The sequence below is a fragment of the Platichthys flesus genome, chromosome 10 (genome assembly GCF_949316205.1).
Source record: "Platichthys flesus chromosome 10, fPlaFle2.1, whole genome shotgun sequence".
NCBI lineage: Eukaryota > Metazoa > Chordata > Actinopteri > Pleuronectiformes > Pleuronectidae > Platichthys > Platichthys flesus.
In genome coordinates this window covers 23,052,897-23,079,330 of record NC_084954.1, presented here as the reverse complement: position 1 = coordinate 23,079,330, position 26,434 = coordinate 23,052,897, and the positions used below count along the sequence as shown (strand labels likewise).

The window sequence follows — 26,434 nt, the reverse complement described above, 5'->3', positions numbered from 1 at the left end:
TTTCAACAACCGACATCCGAGCCAAGAACAGAGGAGAGGTCTCTTCCCTTATACCAACAGGCCCCCTCCCATGGGTATCTAAAGGTATTTATTACCCTCCTGGTTTCTCATCAGTGTGGGAGACATCCTGCCTTCACATCTCTGGGGAAGACCCTGGTGTGAAATCATGCTATATCACATACACACATGTCCATTATATCCCCTGACTGACAATTCAAGGCAGGAGCAAAAACAAGTGCACAGACAATTCATCCACATACAAAGACCAGATTAATGTCGTCCCATCTAAACACATGTATAAAATGCAAAAAATAAGTATGTTAAATTCCAAAATGCTTAATCGAGGATGGATAAGTATAAAGTGGAAATGTATTCATCATGGTAAACTGAGCAGTTACTGTTACCGTTCACCAGTCTGATGGCTTCTGAAATTAACCCAGGTTTTTGTTATGGCAGCAACTGAAAGTCTTCATATCACACATGCATAGTTTTACGTTTCTGTCCTTTTATTAACACCTAGGAAGTTAAAACAGCAACAGTTAAAAAAGTGATTTTACGCCACAGTTCCTCTATAGTACACTATATAACCCCTGCCTCAAACAAGTTCTGGTCCCATCTTTTTCTGTAGCAGGTTTTTTGCAGTAAATAAAAGAATCAACATAATAGACGGATGTTGAATAGGTATTCAACATCCCTGCCCCTCCCCATGGTCTTCGACCTCCATGACCAGTGCAAATAGGGCCTTCGATCAGGGGCATGCTGTTCATTGACTCGCCAAAGTTTGGGAGAGCAGTGTTGGCTCTTCCTGTTTTGGTCCCGGGAAAACACAAAGTGCACACAACCTCTCACCACTCATAACCCCAAGACCCCTCCAGAAGGAGAAGGTGTAGAGCCTTCTCCTTCTAATACCTTGCCTTGTACTTGGTATCCAGGAAAAAACATTGTCATTGATTTTTGCGGCTCCAGAGCTCACATCATGGTGCCAGCTGTGGTGGAACATGTCTTTGGAGCTCCCATGGTGCAGAGACACAGGTCGACAATTCAATCAAGCATTTTCCTGTGATAGGCCAGCCCCTGCCGAACCCAACCCTTCAGCCCCTGAACAGCTGTGTTCAGAGAGCCTAGGTTTACACCCCACAGTTATACACAGTATTCAGAGCATGAGACTCCATCCAGAACAGAATCTTGTACATCAAAATGCTCTGCTTTTTTTGGCACGGTGTGTGGAGAGCAGGATAGGTCCAAAATCATATATCTCATCTGCTAACGCTCCTCAAACTGTTGAGAGAAATCCTACTATGTCTATGGCCAAAATGTACACTGCTGCGAGCCTTAACATCAGCTAAAAGATCAGGTGATTTATGTGCACTGGCTCCCCATCTTACCTTGTTAGAGATGACGAGGGCACAGCAACATGTGCCTTCATGCCTAAAAGTATAACCCCCTTCTTCAGATCCCGAGTGATTTCCTTGGAGGGGTTTCTTTCCTCCCCCTCACAGTAACAAGATGAAGGCAGTGTCTTCTCGCCTCTGCCCAGTGCGTCTCATTATGTGGGCGCGCACAGCAGCCATCAGACAGGCCCATTAGCTGTTTGTGCATTACAGAACATTCTAAGGGAAAGCCTCAGACTAAACAGCGGCTGTCTCCCTGGTTGTGGGAAACCCTCACTCAAGCATATGTCGCAGCGGAGAAGGACCTCTCACATGATCACGTCCGCAAGAGCAATATCCTCCTCCACAGCTCTTTTTCAATGGAATGGAAGTAAAGGATATACGCAGCAGCTTCCCTGTCTCCTCTTATCTGTTTTCTCTTATAGTTTCCCATTACCCACTCAGTGTTTAATGTGCTTAATATATAGTAACGCTCTGTTGGCTTGCAGGCTTTTATCCACACACTTCCATCACTGTGTGGAGCTCCATAGGTGCACATTGGCACATGTTACATATCTACTGGTGTTCTTGTACGAGCCTCTGGACTATCTCCCTGTGTAACAAGCATCCCTCTGCCCTTCCAACATAGTTGTATGAGAATTGACTTGTTGGTTAAATGTAGCTCTAACAATAGCACAGTTATGGGTTTGATCCCCATTGTGGCCCAACATTAGTTTCTTTACAACATCAGGGTCGATTTGCCTCTCAGCCTGTTTTGCTCTCTCTCTTTCCACACCAAGAGGCGTGTAATGGGATTGAAAGAGGTTATCGCCTGATTAATCAGCCAGTGCTCAATACAAGGGAGAGAAATGGCCCCATTATTCTTCTTATCAGTTGTGCACCATTCAGCTGCTTGTGAACTATGAAGCGCCTACACACTTCTGTATTTAAAGATTCTGGGGATACAGTACGTGACCAGTATTTTCACACATAGCAGCAGCTGTAACTGAAATGCCGTTCTAGTTAATAAACTAAATCAGTTTCAAGATAAAATGTTTGACTTCAGTATTTGCTACTTTTTGCAGTCCACGGTTTTTAGCCTATATTGACAGAAAAAATGATGCTAAAATTAAAATACCAACGTAAAACTGGTGTGCTTCCTGGTGTGATTAAGATAATATTGTATGCTGCTGTTACAGGGCAAAATATAGAATTTCAGAAATTGACCCAACGTGCAGAGGAGGAAATGTCTGCCACTGTCGCAGCCAGGAAAGAAGCCTTGCCATTGGTCAGTAACAAGAACAGTATGGTGGTAATACAGCATACTGGAGCATTTTAATTTAACGAGAGTCTTTCATTTGGAAAATCTGCTCCACAATGTGAATATCAGCCTGGCAATTGTGTATAGGTTAATTCATGATAATAATAATCATAATAATCATAATAATCATAATAATCATAATAATAATAAGTGGTCATCAAGACTAGAAAAGCGCTATATAAATAAAGTCCATTTATTATTGTATTTAATAACTCTTCTGCTGATATGTTGTTGTCATGATGGAGATAAGCATCCTCAACACCCGTGAATGTCTGTGTCAGTCCAGCAGACAGACACTCAGTCATTTCTGGAATTAGATGGTAGATGCCTACCTCACTGAACCATCTCCAGTGTCTCAGAAATTTTGGGCAGTAAAAGCTGAACACTCTCTACCTGGTGTCTCTAGCCGCCATCAACCTGACATGCAGATAACTTTTTTTAAGTGCAGCTATCATGGCTTTCTGTATGACTCCATATAGATCACTAGACTCCTCAAGAGTCTCATGTTTTACGTATGAGAATTCCAGGCTGGTCTCATAAAAATTTCGTAGGTAATGCTACTAAAAGTAATGCACTAGAATTCGTATGAATTCATGATAAACTGATGCCTCAATGAATATCGTGAGTCAAGAGGCTGGGGACACGTGATCTATGCGCTTCTCTCTCTTTGTGAAAACAAAAAACATGGCGGACATTCATCTAACCCTAATATGAAAAATACATATGAAGTCTGCACCACGGTGATTCAGCAGAGTGACAGGCGCAGGAATAAGCTGTTCCTGAACCTGCTGGTCCTGGAACGGAGGACCCTGTAGCGCCTCCAAGAGGGGAGGAGGGCAAACAGTCTTAGGCTGGGTTGTGAGAAATTGGGTTGTTAATGAAAAAAGATGTCTCTAACTTGGTCCAAAGTGAAACACATGATTGTGTATAAAGCAAACATGCATGTTTTGACCAGATCTGGCCGTTAAATACCACTTAAAACAGATTTGATTTGATCCAGCTTGGAGTAACATTTCGTCAGTGGGAAATTTGTGGATGGCTCCTGCTCGTCAAAGATGACCTTTGAACCTTGCACCTGAGTCAATTTTAATGGCTTACAGGATGGAAACTAAATATGCAACACAAATGGTATGAACTGTTTTGGAAAGGTCTTGAACTCCACTACCATAGCCCAATGCAAAACTATGGGGGGCGCCACTGAGTATGGCCAAAACCTTGAAAGAACTAGATTTGACCATTTTATTAGTAAAAAAAACTAAATCTGACTTAACAGGTGTTTTTCTCACACCAAAAAACCATAAAGTAGCATGCAAGGTTCCCAGTCGCAATCTCAGATAATAGTCAAAACACATTAGAACTACAAAAGATGCCAACAACACACACACGTACGGGAAAACTATTCAATTTGTAGTTCACTGTATGGTTCGTCCGGACTGAGATTAGGGTTGTCAAAATAGGGTTTAGAAAACATATTAGCGGTTTGTTTTTTTAACCATGAATGAAGATATTGAAACTGAAACACACATATCTTGACATAGATATCATCCAAAAAATTTTTATGAAGAAACATTGTTAGCGTTTTCCACCAAGAATACAGCAACCTCCGCCAACTTGCTTTATCAGAGCGCTGCGGAGGTCTGCGCAGGCGCATTTTGTAAGATTCTCTACGGAAATTTTGCATAAAATTTCCATAGGATTCTTTACAAAAATTTGGACATGACTTTTGGTACGATAACTTACGAACCGTTTCATGAGACCACGTGAGAATTTGAGAATTCATAGATTTGATCATCATGCATTGCTACTGCGGCGCTGCTACGAGAAGACCTACCATTGAGTTTGCAAGTGATAATAATATCGTTAATCGCCGTTTCCTTTTCACACATGCAAATTGGGAGGTTTTCTGCACAGACACGTTCACGACAGCAACAAATCCTCTGCGTTGAGGTGGCGGCAGAAGCAGGAGGTGACCTATTAATTGTGCTGCGGACATCACCTGATATTCTTGACAACACACCCACGCTTATCACCACAAACTCTCTTGACATCTTCTACAGTTTCTTCTACATGTGTGACGCCATGTTTTCAATGAGAGATGCATTGTTTTTTGCCAGGAGTGAAGCTTGCCTAGAGCGCTAAATGTTCTAGGGCCGGCCCTGATTATATGACTGTTTTAACCTCCCCTCATGCAAATATTCCACACAAATATTGGGAAATCTAGGGGAAACTTTCTTTGCATCTCTTACCTAAGATGATTCTTATTGGGTTAAAAAAATCTAAAACAAACCAGAGGATTCTTAACAATGTGTACAAGAGGAAGTATTCCAGTGCAACAGAACATGTGTAACATTCTATTAATACAGACCTGATAAAAATCAAATTTAAAAGTCAACGGTCATGTACTGATTTTTTAAAACCATATTAAAGTGGTCTCCATTAAATACTGACATTGACAGCAACACTCCTCAATGAACTGGTGCAGCTCATGAAAATGCACATTATACTTTACGTATGTCACACACACTTACACACTCAGCTTCCTGCTTTAAAAGCTTTGCCAGGTTTTTCCAACACGATCGCCCCCCCACCCCCCCACCCCCCCACCTTGCTCTTCTCAAACATTTAAGTGGCACAGGAGCAAGGGCCAGTGGGAGGAAAGTGGCTGTGATTGAGCCAGCACCTTCTTGAAGAAAGAAAAAAGAGAGTAGGTCTCATGTTTAATTCATACCATGTATCCATCAAACTCGCTGCAGATAATTTCCCTCCACCACTGTGTCTGCCTTTGCTCCGCCTTTGATAGCTTTAGTGTCATACATCCACACATCCCCCACACAGGAACACACATGTGCACCGAGATGCGACCACATAAACTCACGCCTTCTCTTCCTGATTGATTAGACGGCTGCCTGCTGCTTTTTTGCCGTGTTGCTTGTGAAGGTTTCTCATTGCTGGATTATTATGTCCTGTCTGGCCTGTCTTTTCTTCTCACTCCTTCTCTTCCTGATTGATTAGACGACGCCTGCTGCTCCTCTGCCTTGTTGCTTGTGAAGGTTTCTCATTGCTGGTTTTTAGAAATGTCCTGTGAGTTCTCCTCACACAAATAATGCAAAGGCAAAAACACGGTGAGATGCTTCAGGAGGCTAAAACAGATCTTAGCCCCTTTACAATAAATTAATGGATTCAGAAAGTGAAACGCTGAAAAACTTTGAAAATCGGGTTCAGGAAGGGTTAATACGTTTGTGTCATAGACGGATAAACATTGTATTTCATAGAAGAATAAACAGAGAAAATAATCTTCACCTGAGTTTTAATGTTTATACATTTTCTGGGCTCTTACTATCCGTAATTACTCGAAGGGGGTCAGTCACTCCGCAGACTTTTTCATTCCAATTAAAAGACATATTGTAGAGTTAAGGTGAAGATAAACAATGGCAAATACTGGTTTCAAATGAAAAAAAAAGTAATAATAGGCTAACGGCCCAGAATATCTATGATTTTTCTTTTTTTACAGTAACACAGACAACTTACCTTCAAGGCAAACCTGTATGGCACATTTCATATCTCATCTATGACTGGCATCTATTAGGCATGTGTTTTAAGCTGAGGTTACAGGGACTTGACCTATAGAGATGTTATAGAATGTTGAATTATTTAGTATTTCAGTCTGTTCAGCTTTCGAAATTCTGATCTTGAGTAATTTTAGACCCATTACTTTTGACTTCATGAATCCCATAAATTATCATTCTTAAAATCTCATTTCATCATCTTCAATCCTGACAAATAATCTCTCATAATAAATGCATTACCATGCTCCTAGCAATATAATTAAGAATTTATAATATTAGGGACTGGGTTATTGGTTGTGTGTATGTACCTAGAAAGAAGGGATAGTTCAAACAGACATTTTATAAACTCTTTATAAGATGACAAATGACAAATCAACTTCATGCAGTCCCTAGTGGAAATGTGGTTCACTGTGGAGTAATCAGAGAGACAAAGCGAGGGAGATGTTTCCACTCTGCTGGAGGGACTGAAGGCCTTAGTGAAATTGATGTAAATCGTAGCTGACACTTGCCTGAGGGAACATCTGGATCTGAGACCGACGGGAAAGAACCTGGCCAGGTGTCAAACTTTGCCAACCAAGATCAACCTCACTTCAAGGCTGAGGTCGCAACAGGACAGCAACTATTGTCTGATTTAAAAACACAATCCTTCACATGCATATGATTTCAACTAATTTACTGTTATTTACAAAGGCATTACTCAAATACTATGTGTAAATATTCAGCAAAATTCCAACTTAATAATGACATTATTTTGGTTTCTGCTGTTAATTTAAGTTGCTAATAGAATATACCTGTCATGTTACTAAGCAATGCGAGATAATGATCTCCAACAGTTGGATATTGCCACATATACAAAGCTTTAGGACTATCATTTCAATAGTTTAACTCTAAACAGTTTACATAAAGGAGGATTTTTGTGAATTGTTCATTGTTAGGGTTTAAACACGTAGCATGGTGTGTGTCGATAACAACCTGAGTGATCCTCACATCAGCCCATTTTACCAAATCCAGGCACCACGGCAGTAACAGAAAATGGTACATCATCATCACCTAGCCAGTACTTTATCAGGCTCAGGAGATAGAGTGGATCATCCATTAAACATAAGGCCCGTGCTGAAGTTTCCTTGGGCAAGAAACTGAACCGCAAATTGCCCCTGATGTCTGTTCAAGCAGTATGTGATTGCTGTGTATTAGAGAAATGGCTACACATAGATGCACTGTCTCATGTGTAGAATGTATGTGAATGGCAAAGCCACCTTCCAAGGTGACTCTTGAGTGAGTGGTGGTGTTTGTGAAAGCAGAGCATACCAACCACTGGACTGTATAGTAGATGTACGATTTTAGCAATAAATTGATCCATATCTCTCTTTTGATTGTGAACATTAGGAAAGCATTGCTTGATCTGAATAAACAAGGCAGTCACGTATCTGTCCTCCTGTTACATTACAATACAAAAGCCTCTTTTGGGCTCATTGGTGTCTGTTAATCTGATGTAAAAGGACTAGTTATAGTTCAGACTAAGAATTATTCAAAAATCAGGTACAAATTGCTGGCGGCACTAGGGTCAGTTAGTATAATTAGATTAGTCTATCTTTCTATTGTTTTGTATATAGATATGATCTTAACCTGACTCCATTTAGTATTGATATGAGAAGTATTATATGTTGAGATCAGATTGAGAAGTTTCGATGAACTGTTCACTGCACTCTGACATCTGACTTTGTGTGTTAAGGCAGTGTTTATTCCTGTTCCATTACTACCAGAACAAAGTGCAACAACATGCAACGAATCATTCAAGTGGCTCTCAAAATGAGGAGTTTCTCCATTTATTAATACCAGTGTCATGGTATTTTACATGATTTCTTACCTATGTTTCACTGACACCTGAAGGTTGTGAAATTAATTCACCTCTCCTCACATCAGCATAGTCTCACACTGGTCTTTGGGTTCCTTCTCATCCTACCTCCCCTGCTCTGTCTCTCTCTCTGTCTCTCAGGAGTACACTATAGATGTTTTCTTCCGTCAGAGATGGAAGGATGAGCGCCTTAAGTTTAATGGACCAATGAACATTCTCCCTCTCAACAACCTGATGGCCAGCAAGATCTGGACCCCTGACACTTTCTTCCACAATGGCAAGAAATCTGTTGCCCACAATATGACGATGCCCAACAAGCTGCTGAGAATCATGGATGATGGAACCTTGCTCTACACTATGAGGTACCTGATTTCATTTATTATAATAAAAGATAATAATAACTTAACCACCTTTAGACCTGTTTATTTATAGAACCCTGCAATCAGCCAGTCAAATGGAAGCAGTGCAATCCATAAAGTCCTGCAGATACAGCTTCAGTTGTTCACAACAAACATCGGCATGGGGAAAACACGTCATACCTGTCATGTTAAATACATCATCTGTCTCCAAAAATGTTATTCCTAAACCAGGCTTCCCTTACAGTACGATAACTGTGATTTAGAGAAGACAGTAAGTTGTTTGTGTTTTTATTGCCAGGCTCACAGTCCAAGCTGAGTGTCCTATGCACCTAGAAGACTTTCCCATGGACTCCCACTCGTGTCCTCTGAAGTTCGGCAGCTGTAAGTGCCATCAGATTAACATCATCCACATTATGAATGACATCACTCTACTTTCAACCACAACCTACATGCACATGTTGATGCTTACAGTGTCCAACACAGACTGTATGAAGTGTTGGGCAATGCTCATATAGGACACAGTACCCAGATGTACCTTTTGTTGGTTCTTAACTCTCATTGAAACAGGTGAAACACACACTCAGTGCTTGCACAGTGCTGAGGCCTACTAAAATATTTCCCTTTAAATAGTAACCAAAGCACTATATTGGTTTCACACTATATTTTCAGACATACTAAAATATCTTTCTGTTTTAGCCTACTGAACTACTCTGAACATGCAGCCAATGACGGAGTGTTGTCTAATGCTAGTAAAATGCTAAGCTAACGTTTCCTTGCTCTCTCCCCATCAGATGCCTACACAAAGACAGAGGTTACTTACCTCTGGACTCGTAATGCCTCCCAGTCAGTGGATGTTGCAGCTTATGGATCCAGACTCAACCAGTATGATTTGGTGGGCCAGAGTGTGGGGAAGGAGACCATTAAATCCAGTACTGGTGAGCATCCTTCACTAGAAATATAAAGTGATATCAGTATATCGTCACCAGTAAGACCTGCTCAATTTGAAAGTGGTAAATTCGACAGATTAATGATTCATTTATTATTTTGATCAAATTTTAGTATTAAGTATTAAGAGTATTAAAATATATACACATCCCAATCAGTTTCCAGACCTCTTGATAATATAGTGCACAGATATTCACCGGTTTCCCTGAGACTGCTGGTCTTTAATTATTTTCCATGCAGCTGAATTAGTATGTCAGTTCTTGCCTCTGGCTGCTCCACCTCTCGCCCGTTTGTTGCTGTTGTGAACGTGTCTGAGCAGAGAACCTCCCGCTGCATTGTGATTGTGTGAAAAGCAAACTGCGGTTAAAATCTGTGTCCAATTCTCATGACTTTACGCGGGGGTCCTGTCTAAAATCGGTAATGAAACTTTGACATATGAATTTTCTAATCCAATGTCTATTTGGATTTAATATTTCAGCCTTTATAGTTCTTACTGTGCATACTTTGGACTCTCGCCATGTCAGCAAATATAACCATGTTGCTTTAGTGTCCTCTAATATTATCTATAATATCCATTAAGAGTTTGTCAGTGTCAGTGTTGATGGATGTCTGGGCAGGACTTACACAGACCTTTGTGAACCTCACCATGAACAGGCTTTTTCAACCAGCAGCAGCACTGTAGAGGTGTGGGTCACCTCCAAAACATCCCTGCATCACACACAAAACAACCGACTGTGCGTTTTTCACTGCTGCTGCCACATACAGTAAATGACTCAATCCAGTAAACCCTATTTTTATGCTCGCCCCAAGCAGTGTGTGTTTGAATGGAGCACAGCAGCATGTTTTTTTTACAGCACTCATTCCATCCAACGGCCGATTCCTTGCATTATAAATGCAGAGCTGGCCCTTCCTATACGTTCACAAAACACATTGCAGGCCCACATTAAGCAAGGCCACACTCCTCCTGAACAGCAGTCAGGTCAATGTGTTCTCTGTGAGTTTGATGTCCGCAAATATTAGTTATTTTAAGTTGATTTACAATGCATCGCTCTCTAGTGTGGCAAACCTACCTGTCTGTGTTGCTTTCCTCCCACTGTACTTACAGTAAAATACAGACATCTCTTCTCTTCGCTGATACTATAGTTGGGAAACATCAACTTAATATTGAATTGAAGATGCATGCAGTGAAACCATGCCATTTTACTTTACTTGCAGACCAACACATAAGCAGTTTCAGAAATGACCGGTGGGTAAAGTCTGGAGAATTTATTCAAGAGTTTTCCCAGAGCTCTCAGACAACATAGCAGGAGGTTCACAACAGCAACAAAAGGGGGTGGAGCAGCCGGGTGCAGCAGGCAGAGAAAGGAAGTGATGTATTAACTCTGCGGAGGAGATTGCATGATCATGTTTACAGCACCCCGACACAGTCGTCAGCTCCTATCACCATAAACTCTCTTTACATCTTTGTCGGTGTCTTCTATGTGTGTGACACTGCTTTTTCACCAGGAGATATTTGCTTTTTTATTTTTGCGTCTTTCGCATGTTAGAGGCATCACCAATCCCCCCACTCGCTCGCAGTGCCATGTTTAAAGCCTCAACAAGGTGTTTGAAACCTTGTATATGAGGGCAAGAGCAAAACATGTGTTTCATATATGTGCCACCTATTACATGCATCTGTGACACTGGGATATATTTTGGAGAGTTTGGAGTTGGTAAAGTAAATGCGATGGACAACCTTAAATTTGATCAGATTGACCCTGGAGCAGGACGTCCTGTGATCACTCTAGTTGATGCACAACAAGGCCCGGAACCCCCACCTGACTCTGACTTTTATTCCGCCCCTACAACTCAAGGATGTGTTAAATTATCACATTATATTATATTATATTATACTGCATTACATTGCATATTGCATTCTGACACTGTTCACTGTTTTGCATTTCACTTTTTACTTAACTTTTTATATCTTTTATATATTTTTATTTAGATATGTTTATGTCTAAATAAATGTTACTTTGTATAAATATTAGAAAAAGTGAGTAAATAAGAAGTAAATAGTGAGTCAATATATATTGTTTCCTTTTATTGCTTTTCTTATGTGTGTTATATTTATTGTGTTTTTTTGTTTTTATGTTTCTATGTTCATTGTATGCACCAATAACCAGAGCAAATTCCTTGTAGGTGTAAACATACTTGGCAATAAATACATTCTGATTCTGATTCTGATGCACTATCCCAGTCATTGTCATCTATAACTTTGCCAAGTACTTCTTCCAAATCTTTTTTGATTTTATCAGGACAGGCCTGTTAGATCGAAGATTAGGATGTCAAATTTTGGTCAACATCCATTAGCGTCTGGAAGCGACGCGCTGGTTCAGTAGAAGTCCTGGGCTTTTTGCGGACAGTCAAAGTAGTAGCTGTCATTTCGGAACGATCCTACAGATAGGCAGGATGCAGCAGGTGGAATTTTATAGCTTTCAGGTAAAGAGAATTTTAACGGGATGGAATGCAGCATGTTTTTTTATCAGGGTACACTCTCGACTTTGAGCCGCGATATCCAGTTTGTGTTGCCTGGCCCATTTTAAGACCTTCTCTTTCCTGGGAACCGAGGAATTTACCAATAAAAGCTCTCAGTTTCACCACACCGGCATCTCCTGGTCAGGGACCGAGGGATGGATGGGCTCACTCTATTTCCAGATGGTTGTTGAGAATACCAGGGCCCATCACCGTCATTAGCAAATCGGACACAAACTTAGTCTGGTCCTGATCCTTCTCGTATGTTAATTATCCTCAAATTAGAACGCCTGGACCTGTTTTCGAAATCATTCACTCTTTCCAGGTCTATCCTGGTCTGTGACTGTACAGACTTAACAAGGGCTCCCATCTCGGTGAGTTTCTTTAAGTTTCCTACCACCAAAACTTCAGTTTGAGTGAGACGGTTGTGAGATGAGTCAACCGACAGCTTCAGTGATTCTGTTGATTGTTATATCAGGATAGCCAGGTCGTTGTTATAGGCTGTTTCTGCTTTGAGTTGCTCATTTTACTGTTGCACTCTTATGTATATAAACCCAAGGGCAAAAATGAAAGAGTGCTGATGGTTTGTTACATTTGTAAAGTATGAGAAAAGTTTAACCGGAGCCCCCCCCTCTCGCACGTCTATTCACTACCTCATCCAATTGGAAGTCCCTCCAGTTTTTTCCTTTTTCTGCACCTCTGTGTGCCCACTTAGTGCTGTTGGAGACAAGTTTTTTTTTGCATCACTTTCAAGCCAGGCAAATCAACAGTGTTACATAAACAGTTTGACTGCCTGCATTCCAATATAGGTCTTGTGAAAATGTTGCAGTATGTTGCTCCACATGTTACATAGAACAGTAATCTCTTGTTTGTCCATCTTGACATAGTGTCCTGGCTTCATCCCCTTTGCCGTGACTCTTGTCTTCTGGCGTGATTCAGATGCAGTGCTTTTGTTGCTTGGGCATGTGCTGACCATCTTGTATCCAAGCGTTTTCAAAGCCTCTGTCCTGTGGTTGTCATTGGGCTCTAAGCCCGCTTTTATTGCCTGCCAACCGGACGTGGATTTAATTTAATTAAGAGTGTCTATACGAACTATAAAATGCCTCCATCTCAAGGCAGCAGTTAACCCACCCAACTGAGTGTGTGTGCAGTGCAGGGAACCCATTCGACTAAAGATTTGATCTGTTTAATGCTTGCTTGCAGGCCATTGTAAATGCCGGACATGTTGGCTTCATTATCATAACACTGGGCTCTGCAGTTGTTAATATCAATGCCCATATCTTGTAAAAGAGCAAGAAGAGACTGGCAGAGTGCCTCAACTGACTCTTAATGAATAAAAACTTGACAAAACGCTGATTGAGCCATCAGGTGTTAATGTAAGCTGGTCAAGTGAATCGACACTGATCAAAAATTGTCACTTTTATCTGGTTCATTATCTATGTGAAGACATGTTGATGAGTTTTATGATGGTGGTCCCTTGCCAGTGTTGCCATATTTTTGATATAATCACATTCAAGATAGGATCAAAGTTGCTGAAATCTCCCATCACTCCCCTGAGGTTCCCATTATAATGCTGGCCAAAAATCCCACTGTGTCCCCTGAGAGGAAGTCCTCGCTCCGCTCAAAAAGTCACCACTGCTACGAATATCTTTTAAACATCTGACCATTAGTCACATTCACTGCCAAATCTTTTTTTTTGTTCTTGATCTATACTGCAAGTATCAGCACAGTGCATAACATAAGCCACCATCACCTTTTTGCGAATCTCAAAACCTTCAAGTTCAGTCAAGCGCGCAGGGGCGACTTCAGACCACTGTCTCCAAAAAATGTACATGCGAAACAAACAAACTATTCATTCTTTGAATGTTTCTTATGTGCCAATAGGTGTCAATGCAAATTAAAATGATTAAGATGGGGCCCTTGTACACGTGGGGCACCTAGGCTGCAGCCTGTGCATTAAACTGCCCCAGATCACAGTTCCCATCTGTACCCACCGGCATCCACTGTATGTAAGCATGTTCACTAAGCCGGACTGATGCACTTTTGAGCATTTACATTTTCCTTTCTGTTCTCAGGTGAATACACAGTCATGACAGCTCACTTCCACCTGAAGAGAAAGATCGGCTACTTTGTGATCCAGACATACTTACCCTGCATCATGACCGTCATCCTCTCTCAGGTCTCCTTCTGGCTCAATCGAGAATCTGTGCCAGCCAGGACTGTGTTTGGTGAGTTTCTTCATTTAACATTAGCTGAGATCTACCACCCTGATATCTTCCAAAAGACCCACTTAGGAGGGTCATATTTCTTATTTTACTAATTTCTGTTAAAGGCTGAATGTACAAGCATAAATATACACTAAGAAAGGCATTTATGCAACTTTATCTATTCAATGCAAAATATTCACATTAATATCAATTCATATTTACAGCATCTGTTTCATGCACAATATTTAACTTATCATTTCAACAATATTTTTTGCATCACAAGGGTCTGTCCTTTTTAGCTTAAATCAATATATTTTGTGTGCCTCAACCACATCTGGGAAAAATAGGGGTCTCTGTCCCCTCAGAGGCTGAAAAGTTTATGAATTCTGTGATAGATCACATTAATACATAGACCTTTACATGTAGACCACATTGGACGATGTATCGTACATCATCGTCAAATGACTTGGGAAATTATAAAAACTCCCACAGGTCTTGATTAGACTTAATTTAATACTTCCTTATAAAGATTTGTTCGACAGAACGTTGGGAACCACATGGTGCAGATTAGGTTATACTCTAGCCCTAACCCATCTTCAGGTATTCAGTTTCAGTATGGGGAAGCAGCCACATGAGCTGATGACCGTTTCAGCATAAGAAAAAAGCAAGAAAGAGTGACTGAATATAAATCTAATTTCCTTTGTCCACAACGCCAGAGATCATTCAAACAAGGGTTGTGTGTGTTCTCAGATGTTGTCCTGTCATGTTAGTTTATAGGTTGCAGATCTGTTTTAGGGGGAGCAGGGAGAATCAGATGGTACATCAGAAATGCTCATGAAATCCTGGCCCAGCGAGGATTCTGGAATGGTAACACTTCCTATCGTCATGTTAACCTGCAAGGCTTTCTCTGCCCCTGTCTGTGGTCATGGCCACTGCACCAGGCCACCAGGTGAGGGCCATGCTGCAATGAGGCCTCACCGTCCTTATCTGCCAAAGGTCAGAAGACCTACACCCACTCTCTAATTTTCCATTTACTAAAATGTCAGGGACCAGTATAAAGCAAACATAGTGCTCTCTTTCCACTGTATCACCTGCAGAATCGTACACAATAATAAACCCAGTCATTATCTGCGGTGACATGCAGGGCAGAAAGAAAAGGCTTAGTTAAAGGCTTGGTGTAACTTCTCAGTACTTAATCCTGGTTCATGAAAGGTCTGTGGGGCTTTGAAGGCAATTAAGGAGGAAACTCAGCAAACCATGATGTGATTAATTCACCTATAATGCTGAGTTGGTCATGCAAAGAAAAAGTCGGGAAAAAGTGACCTGGGTTTCTACATTTACTAGATTGAAAATCTGATCTGACCCCAAGTAAAGACAATGCTACTTAGTTGGCAGAAATTTGATATAAAATAATCCTAGTTTGTTTCATCTAAATTATACAAATGGATGTTTTGTCAACCCTAGAATGGCCCTTTATAGATAAATAATTTAGATTTACTTCAGGAGTGGGTCCTCTCTATGGAGGCCACAACATTTTTTACAGTTGTCTAAATAACTAAACAACTTTTGAGTTTTTATGACAACTGAAGACTACCACAGGTTCTCTGTCCAAAAATCCAAGAGGATTCTCCCTGCCCTTGTGTGTGTTTGTGTGTGTGTGGGGGGGGGGGGGGGGGGGGGGGTATTCAGCTGCAACATTCAACTTTAACACTAGATGTCCCTAAATTCGACACACTGAACCTTAAAGCAAAACCACTATATGATTTATCTTTACTAAATGCACGCATTGTGTTTTAAGCATAGACTGTATATACAAGTGGTTTTAGATATCAGGCCTTGAAAGTGAAGGCAATGGAAAAGTGAGAGAAACCTGTATTCTCTTGAATGACCAAGAGGAGGCAACTTCTGTGTCAACAAAAAGTCTCTATAGAAGTCTATAAGGAATCACTCTACTTCTCGATTGGTTTGTAATGACAGTAAACATTTTCCTAAGGAGTTTATGGTCTCACGCTCTTCTTCCATGTCCTATCTAATACAGCATGATGTTCATTTTTCATACAGTTCCCATTTAGAGTAAAATAGATGATTACACATGATAAGGTATACCGTGTGATTGGCATCTAATACCGTCCAATGGGTGCAGCTGTTGGTTGATTAACTTTCTATTGGCCATGGTTGGTTTAAAAAACCAATGCTCTTAATGACTGGGTGTCAGTAAGAGAACAAGTGGGATGCTGTTTGCATGAAGCTGTGTCTTCCTCTCCAACATTTCAACCTTAGTTTCAACAATACAGAAAACATTTCCCAGTAGCTTTGTGCTTTTTACAGCTTTTTGTAGCTTTGTGGCTTGTCAACGGGCTCCACAAAACTGGAACAATTTCAGACCCGCACGGATGTTTTATTTGGAGAGAAGTTCATACATCCCTGTGTTTACCATGCTTCATGCGGCCATACATACATCATGATTTACATATGGTCGACTGATGAATAGATGTTAATCAGCTCCAGTGCTTTGTGTAAGCCTTTCAGCTGTTGCTCTGGGCTTCTCTTCTACCTCACTGTGTTTTCTGTGATGTGCATCTTATCTTATCTAAGCTGAGTTTCCACAGTAAAACACACCAAACTGTAATTTTGTCTGACTGAAGATCTAAACAATAAGATTACCTCATGGTACAATCCACTCTGCATCTGTGAGATCTCTTTTCTCTGAGGCATAAACTCACAAGCTCGCAAAATCAGTCACTATAGCTTTATAACGTAATTTTTTTTAGATTTGGGACTATGATAAATCTTTCACCGTTATGTGTTTTCCCACACTGATACAGTGGCATTTACACTGAAATGATTCATTTCTTTTCAACTTTTCTAGATGTTCCTGTTCTATCGAAACAGTTGTGTAAGACTGCACTGGCAGGGGAAGGGAATGGAGCGCCATCTCCACCTCACACTGTGATTCCTGAATTCAGCAAATAAATGAATCTGCAGCTGCTGCTTAAAGCTTCACAGAAATGTCAATCAATCAATCAATCAAATTTTATTTGTATAGCCCATATTCACAAATCACAATTCCTCTCATTGGGCTTTAACAGGATGTGACATCCTCTGTCCTTAACCCTCAGCAAGAGTAAGGAAAAACTACTATAAACCCTTTTAACAGGATAAAAATACGTAGAAACCTCAGCGAGAGCCACATGTGAGGGATCCCTCTCCCAGGACAGACAGAAGTGCAATAGATGTCAGGTTTAGGAAAACATCATCAAGATTAAAGTTTTTAGCAGCATTGATGAGGGTAAACATTTTGAAGGATAACTTCAATACGATATGTCAAGCAGTCCTGGTGCAATCATAGTCTATGGTCAGCAGCCAGCAAGATCATGATCCATCATCCAGGTCGGATACACTATAGTCCACAGTCATTGTCCACTGCCGCTTATTAGGATCCATCATCAGCCACCGACCTCGGTCGTGGTCCACCACGTCAAACTCCTTATTTTTTTGTATTTGAGTGAATATTGGTAAAACTTTACATGCAGGTGCATTTCTTCACCATTAACTAGTTGCTTGTTAGTATGCATAATGGGAGCATATTGGTGCATACTTTTCATCTTCATCTTCATATGCTTTTCTCACTATGAACCTTAGAAGTTAGCAGCAGAAAACTAAAAGTATTATATGTCCCTTATTCCAAATTGAGGTCTTAATCCCTGAGTCATTTATTTAATATTATTGATCAACCTATACAGGTTCCTTTTCTAAAACAATGTTCTGATAGCAAAGAGAATAACATGGTAAACGAAAGGCTTACATGGGACCATTGAAAGTGTGGATGGTGTCATTTGTCTTTCACTGTTACACTGTGAAAGCATTTTTAACATCATGGTAAAAGGTTTAAGCCAAGAAGATCCTTTCTGCTTTAAGCAAGTGAAAATAATCATACAGTTCAGTGTAAATGTTTCCAACCATCAGTGTTTTGATGCAAGAAATACTTATGCACATTGATACACTTGATTCAATAACTTTTTACTTTAGATGTATTATTTCTGCTTTATAACCAAAGTCAATGGACAACAAGGGGCAGTTTATTTGCATTACAAATAACTGGCAAGGGAATGTCAAAGATCATGTAACAACTGGTTCAAGCAAACACAGGCCCAGGCAAGCACCAGTCCAGTCTTTCACAGTTCAGTGTTTAAAAAAAAAGAAAAAAAGGCCAGGAAGTAATGGCAAAAACCAGGAACCTCAGCAAAATACAAGCAACCCAATTCTGAGTTTGTGAATGATGAATGACAAAAAAATGTGATCTTTATCTTATTTTTGTTTTAATTCGTGTAAGGTTTAACATTCTCATCAATTACGTTTAGGGACTTTGAACACAATTGCTGTGATATCCTGTATTTTGCTTCTACACCATTATTTAAACACAGATATTTTGTTACCTGATGGCATCAGTATAACATTCTTCCGAATTTAGTTTGAGTTTTTAAGGACCATGTTTGTTTTTGACTCTGTCCTGTTCTGAGGTCTGTTATTTGGAATATAATATAAATTCTCAGTTTTTTTCTCTTTCCAGGCGTAACTACAGTCCTCACAATGACAACCCTAAGTATCAGTGCCCGCAATTCACTGCCTAAGGTGGCCTATGCTACAGCTATGGACTGGTTCATTGCGGTCTGTTATGCCTTTGTCTTCTCTGCACTCATTGAATTCGCTACGGTCAACTACTTCACCAAGAGAGGCTGGGCCTGGGACGGAAAGAGTGTGGTCAGGGAAAAGGTACAGCTGCCACACACCTTTATTTTCCATTATCAATTAAATCCTCTGGGTCATGCTCCTGCTACCACTCCAACACAACTACAGTTAATATCATCACTATGACTATTATTTCTGTCTGGTAATTACACATGTTAGTATTGCTATTATTGCCTTTACATGTGTTACTGTCCTACAAATATTGTTCTATCTATCTATCACAGAGAGAAAGGTCTGTCTGTCTGTGTGTGTGTGTGTGTGTGTGTGTGTGTGTGTGTGTGTGTGTGCGTTTTTTTATTTCAATACCAAGTGTAAAAGCAGTATTCATGTTTGTATGATGAAAAGTTGCTTTTTCGTTAACTAATTTTGAACAACAGGATCATTAATGACCATATACTAAATAATGATAACATACTAGAGAAGGATTAGGAAAGACTGTGTTGAGTTGAATATTCAGTAGTTTAGGATTCGTTAATTCATATCATGAATTGGAATAAAGACGACTTAAAGTCATTAACCAGCAGTTTTGCCTACTGTACATTATGCTTACAGAATCATATTATCCCTTATACAATCTCAGAGCCCATTGACTAATGTCTGCAAAGAATTAGCCTCTGGGGGCAACAGTCAATATTTTGGGGCTTACAATAACCAGGCCAAGACTGTTACAGTGCAAATTGTTCTTTATCTAACGGGTTGAATGGTTCTCCACACAATACACAAACAGGAACACTTTTTGTAGGTTTTTTAGGTCCAAATGACATTTTGGTTGCTGATGAATTTAAAAGCTGATAGCTGCTGCATTTCGGTCATTGAGTTCCAACCCTATTGCTCTCTACACAGAATGTTTACCTGCTGGCAACCCAAAGCCTGAACAAATGTGACTTGTCAAACTAGAAACGGAAAACAGAAGGCTTCCTTCCCATGCTTCGATAATCTGTTTCTAGACTTTCATGGTTTTTAAAATGTTCAGTGCAGATATAGATGAAGTAAATTTGCTCCACAAGATTAAGTTTGATCATGGAAAAGAAGTCTCTAACCCGGAGGAATTTTTATTACAGAAAAAGGAAGCCTCCATCATGAAGAAGAACAATGCCTACGCTGTAGCTGTGGCTAACTACGCTCCCAACATTACAAAAGACTCAACGCTGCCAACCATCTCCAAGTGTGCCCAGAATGAAACCAACAAAACCACGGCAGAGACGAAGCCCGAGAACAAGAAAACCTTTAACAGCGTCAGCAAGATCGACCGCATCTCTCGCATCATGTTCCCGGTGCTGTTCGGGGGCTTTAACCTGGTTTATTGGGCCACCTACCTGAACAAAGAACCGGTCATTAAAGATCTGGATCTTTCCAAATGAACTGCTGGGACTGACTCCATCACAAGCCCTATTCAGGAATTATACATGTACCGGTATTACATGCATAGAGAATGATCTGTCAAGTACAAATTTTAGATCAATTCAGGTATATATCATAACTGGGTTAGAATAAACCTGAGAGCTCACATACCGAGTGTAAGTGCCAAACAGCCTCCTCTGCCATTGTGTCATTATCTTAGTTTCACTTGTTGATCAGCTGCTCAAGCTGAGAGGGAAGGAAACTCATGGATGAACCATATCTTTTTCCTCCTGGATACGAGAAATGGTAAGTGTTCATTTTGTATTAAGCCTACTTAAGCATTCCAAATGTTGTAATAATAACAGCATTCAAAAAAACAGAAAACTATTTATTACCTGAAGAATCTGAAAATACTTCATTCTATATCCGACTGGTTTAATTGCATGCAACGTAATGGCAGTCACCTTGCTTTAAATCCAACCAGGGACCTTTGTCACTTTTCTTAACCTATATTCCTCTCTCTGTTTTCTGTTAACAACAAATAAAGGAAAGACCATGTTTAATCATGAAACCAATCAGGGTTTTTTGCTGCATTGCTTTTTGATAATGAATCATATGAGGAAAGGTCATTAAGTGACAAACCCACAGAGAATAATCAGCAACTTTACCTCAGCTCTCCAGAGCTTTTTAGCCCTTTGTTTATTCATCAGCTTTTGGTCACATTGTGGTTCAACATCATTCCCAGCAGCAGCAGCCCTTTCTGGAGCTGGTGGAGACCAAACCGGAAATACAAATAACAAATAGAAGCAAATAATAGGATCAAATAAGGTTTTATATCACTTTCAACAAATCAGACTAATTTGCATTACTTGCTTTGAGAAATAGTATTATTTATTTTTGTTTTCATTTGTAAATTTAATTTGTGCTCACAAATTATTATACGGTGATAATAAGGTGTATATCTTGTAATTTGGGGGAAAGAAAAAAACGTATAAACTAAAAACTGTAGGCCAAAATTTTGTCAGTGCTTTGCTAAAACAATATAGGACCTTACCAACTGCCAAGATGAAGTAACTACATTAACTTAATCAAACTAGATCTGTGTATTTCCTGGAGCTTCACATAGTCAAAACTATACATGTCCATTATTATGAGCTCTCCTGAGACTTCCAGTGTTAAAAGTAAACGACCTGTTAAGTGCTCCTTGGTCAACGTACTCAAGCCCCAAGGTTTGCGTAAAACCTGATGGCCAATGTTATTACTCCATATATATCCAATAGGGCTGAGGGCAGCTGACTGTTTAGGAAAGTCAATCACAAGAAGGACTCCTTCCTCTTCTTTGGTCATCATCCTGCTGCAGCATGAACCTTTCCATCCAGATACAAACCAACGATCATGTTTCTGAATGATGGAGCTTCGCTTCTCTTTGCTTTAGTGCAGCTGAAAACTGGCTGCATTTGACTCACTTTAACCGGCCTTTGATGAGTAGAACAACCGACACCTGAACAAAGGTTTCAATGGAGTTAAAGTGGCTTCAATTGGATCGCTGACCTTAGCAGTGAAATTTAAATAGTTCTTCATTTTACATGACATATCATATTGTGTTTTTAAATGTTACTGGAACTTCACATGCATAAAATGTACATATAAATAAACACTGATGGTCCAGGTGGTTTGAGAAAGTAGCATGAAATACATTACCCGTCTCCACATACACTCAACAAGATCTTTTGGTCAACATGAGAACCTTAACAATCAATAATATCGAGCCATTAAGATCATCCTGGATCTTGTTTAACATCATATTATTAATTTGAGGTTCTCTTCTCATGTTCATCTACATGGCACTTACTACTACTGTTTAAAACGTTTGTTCAGTCGTCAGCCTATCATCTCAGTGTTGATTCTAAAGGGTTTTGTGTGTGAGATTTGTTTCTGTGGTGTGTATTGAACGAGTGTCTTGAAACGCATTATTAGGAGCATCCTGCAGGAACAGCTCAGCCAATCGGTCCAGTGAAGCTCTCATCAGCTCAGCCGTCGTGCTGTCATCACCAGTCTGACCCAGTATGTAACCTCATGTAGCACATTTACTGTTCACTCTCCCAGCACACCCTGCTGCTGCCTCCTGGGAACATCAGTCACCAGCCACCCATCGCCCACCTGTGTGCTCAGTTTCTTCACATTATAACATGAATGTGTGTGTGCCCTCTCTATTTTAGGGAAATTGATACACAGATGGAAAAATGTAATTAATGAATAATAAAAACCTTTAGAAAGTTATAATTGCATTAAATACACGTATCTCACTGACTGTTAATGATGGTGGAGAAAGTCACGTCCCTTTTCACTTACATTTCCTTTGTATCATTATTCTTGAGGTGTTCCCTGTGAAAGTGACATTGCACTGTTTTTTTAAATAAACAATATTCAAACAGAAATTTAAACCGTTCTTTCTAATTCTGATTGCAGAGTTGGGTCAAGCTACTTCGGCCCACAAATATATGAAAACTACAAATCTGAAAGCCTATCCCTGCTGAAATAGGAATCTTTCAGCACATCCACCATTAGGCTGCCAATGTGGCTCATTGTTTTCAGGCTGCTCGAAAGTGTCATCTGTAACATTGTTTTCACTGTGATGTGCAACAGGGTGAACAGACCAAAGCACAGTCTCATTTAACTGACTTAACTGTCAGAGCATCTGACCTGTTGTCAAGTAATAAGGACTCACCAGTTTGCAGAAAACCATTGAACATACAGATCTCTGCTCAAGAAACAGAACCACCTCTACGAGAAATACCGTAGTGGTGTATGTCACTGGGATAACACTTCACTATAACATGAACTATATGTAGTGTCTCAGTAATGTGCAGGAAATTAAAGCTCTACTCCCTGGCATGTTCACTCCTTGTAAGATATTATGAATGGATGGATGGTTACAGGACCAAAAGGTTGGAACAAAAGAGTAGTTGTTGTATTCTCTAAACTTACATATAATAATAAACCACATCATATTTTCTTCAATGGAAAAGATTCATCTAAAAAGTAGCTAACATCCAAAATTATATTTGAGGTCGAAAGTACAATAAATCCCCTCTGAAATGCAGTGAAGAGAAGACATATGAGTAAATACTTCAGTACTAAAGTAAAAGTACTTCAAAGTTATACTATATACTATATTTTTCAGAATAAGAGCACACATTTATCCATTCAAGATAAACAAATCAATCTCCCGGGTAAGAGTTAACACCACATTTTAGCCTGATGGGAGAACTCTGGCCTGCAGTTCAACCATGATTGTAGGACAGGACCGAGGATGAGTTTCTAGATATAAACTATTTTTCTGATCATGGATAGCATAGTTATCAAGTTCTCCAAATTATCTAGAGCATCTCTATCTGTACACTTTGCTTCACCTGGCTTAAGTCCTGCACTTTATGACTACAAAACCAATTGAATACTTTGCATAAAGGTGTCCAGATACCCTTAATGCACACAAACACACATACACAAGTCAGCAAACCTCGAGGCATTCCAAATCCAAGCAGTGTTCACATCTACAGCCTCGCTGAGAGAGGAGTTCTGCTGAAAGGCGAGTGTTGCTGAAGAGGCTATAATCAGGCCCAGCACAGCATCCACAGCACGTCAGCACATCCACCCTCCTGTCTGCACCTGTCTTTGATCTGCAGCCGCACCACCTTATCCCCACTACTGGCCATCCTTTCACGCTCCTTCATCTGCTGACTCACACTGAGACTTAAAGCCCTCAAGCTCTGCACGCGTCAGCTGTGGACAAAAGCACAGACCAGGTCCAAACACGAGTGATCTTTAACCTCATAATTCAACTCTTTTCAAACAAAACACAGACTGAAACTTTATGTTATATGTGCTCCCAGGCGATAAAACAGAAGGGGATTGTGGTTTCTATCTTTATGCTATATTTGGTACACAAAAGTACACACTACACACATGCATTAACACATGCTGAGGGGTAGATTGGTCTTCCTCCAACCTGAAGGTCGGCAGTTCGATTCCCAGTCCGACCCAATAGAATAACAAAGTGCTGCGATTAGATGATAGGTATGAATATGTGTGTGAATGGGTGTATGTCAAACTGTACTGTAAAGCACTTCGAGTGGTCATCAAGACTAGAGAAGCACTATATAAATACAAAACCATTTACCAGAACCATTAAAACCTTGTAAACACATTCAGCTGTCAGTGTAATTCAAATCATTATAATTCACACACTCTCTCTCCTTCTCTCTCAAAACGATCGATACTGTTTTCTTATGCATCACATGTATTTAATCCAATTTCATAATTTCTCCACTGCACTGTATTGTAAAAGTTGTTCTATTATTTCTCCTCTCCATATTAAAGCACATTCAGCATTTTCCTTGTTTCAAATAAACCTGCCTTACCCTAAAGTCTCTGCCACTGCCCTTGTCACACATCATCCAAATACATACTGTGATACCACAAGAGTCTGGACGCAATAAAGGAATATTGTAAATATCTTTGTGTATAGTGTCTTTCAGCTGAAGTGTTCCTTCACAACTCTCATCAAGCTTTCTTTCAACTGAGAGGTGCAGTTCACACACACAGTTTAGGTATGAATCATTGCAGCCATTTGTTCAAATGGCTGATCACAACTTGTGCTCAACAAAGTAATTAACACTAATTGCTTGATCTTACCCACCGTACACACTGTACCCTTGCAACAGCCAGCAGCGCAGCACTGCGACATTCAGATCCACACAGCTTTGGACTGGGGTATCAGTGAGACTATTCACAATGCTTTCATTATTTGTGAACAATCTGCCTGTCTGCCCCTCTGGCTGTTTGCAGCCGGAGTCAGCAATAATAAACAGGTTCAAATAAATCATTTCTCAGCTGAATCAAACTTAAAGGGATAGTTCACAGAAAAGAGACAATTCAGTCATCATCTACTCCCCACTATGCCTGAATGTCCTCTGATATCCTCCTTGAAGGCATGTTCAGGTCGGAATGCACACACCGGAAACACAGCACACACTGCACACAAGGTCTCACCCAAGGGCATGCACGAGCTGTGCGGTAGTATCGTTATTTTTGGACTTTTCTGCTTAATAGGGTGTAAATTATGCCATTTCGGGTCAAATTTTAATATCTGAGCTTGCGGACAGGAGTAGTATTTAGGCATTTTAAGATTTTTGTTTTACTACGTCTGAAGGTGTCACCAGTTACTTCAATTGTATTAGTTTTGGCTGCAATGTTGTCTCCCTCTGAAACTCCAGCCTCCAACACTTCACCCACCCCTCCACCGACATAGTGGTGCATAAATAAAGAGTAGATTTTCCTTTTTCTGCAAACTATCCCTTTAGGCTACAGCAACGTTATGAAATATTTCCATTATGTCAGTAATCAAAGGATCATATACCTTCCTCCGCTCAGCTTTGGCTCTCAAACTAGTGTTACGTCCCCCTTCCCTGGCAGTCAGGGAAGGTGTCCTTCCCCTGTGAGGTGGGGGGAGGCGCTACTTCACTACTTGGGCCATTTGGATCTTCCCTTTCTGCAGCAGGTGCAACTGATTGACCTGATTGGCCTGGTTGGCCTATAAAAGGAGGAAGACATCCAGCCTGTCGGGCTCTCGCTGCCTGGGTGACTGAAGCTGCAGCCAAACCTCATCGTCTTCATTCTGGTTTTGTTGTACATTCTCATTACACCAGTCCATAACACATTACACATAGTTAAGCTGCCACCTACACTGATACTTAATTTCCTTGTTAGGGCCTTTTATTGTTAAATAAATATACCAAAAACTTGTCACTGCGTGTCTCCCAATTTGTTATGCCATGCTTGAGCCATGTGGTCGTAACACTAGCAATTATCTATACAGTATATCTAATAAGAAGCTATACACATGGGGCCTGTTGTACAAACAATCTCAACATAACCAGGATCATTTTTCATCAATGAACCTATTATCGACCACATTGATAAACTATATTATGAAACTGGTTATCAACTGTCTCAGTTAGCATTGTGTTTTTGTATGTATGACTAGGTTCGACTTCTTACCAACAATCCTATGTGAAGATCAAAACGGGTAGTAGCATATCTTACCGACAAGTATTGTGTGCTTAACCAAGGCCTGGGGATATAGAAGTCTTTGTGTTTTTCCTACCTGGTTTATACGCAATAAAACAGCTAGTGCAGTCAGTGCTT

At 40.2% G+C, this 26,434-nt stretch overlaps 1 protein-coding gene across 1 annotated transcript in view; it reads left to right on the top strand.

The window, feature by feature from the left end:
* The window catches only part of gabra2a (gamma-aminobutyric acid type A receptor subunit alpha2a), a 32,333-nt gene extending 11,310 nt beyond the window's left edge, over positions 1-21,023 (top strand). The window contains exons 4-9 of the mRNA XM_062398128.1: positions 8,254-8,474; positions 8,770-8,852; positions 9,263-9,406; positions 14,006-14,158; positions 18,708-18,910; positions 19,948-21,023. Of these exons, the coding sequence (XP_062254112.1) occupies positions 8,254-8,474; positions 8,770-8,852; positions 9,263-9,406; positions 14,006-14,158; positions 18,708-18,910; positions 19,948-20,247 (1,104 nt within the window). The 3' untranslated portion in view covers positions 20,248-21,023. The remainder of the gene's footprint in view (positions 1-8,253; positions 8,475-8,769; positions 8,853-9,262; positions 9,407-14,005; positions 14,159-18,707; positions 18,911-19,947) is intronic.
* The last annotated feature ends 5,411 nt before the right edge of the window (positions 21,024-26,434 follow it).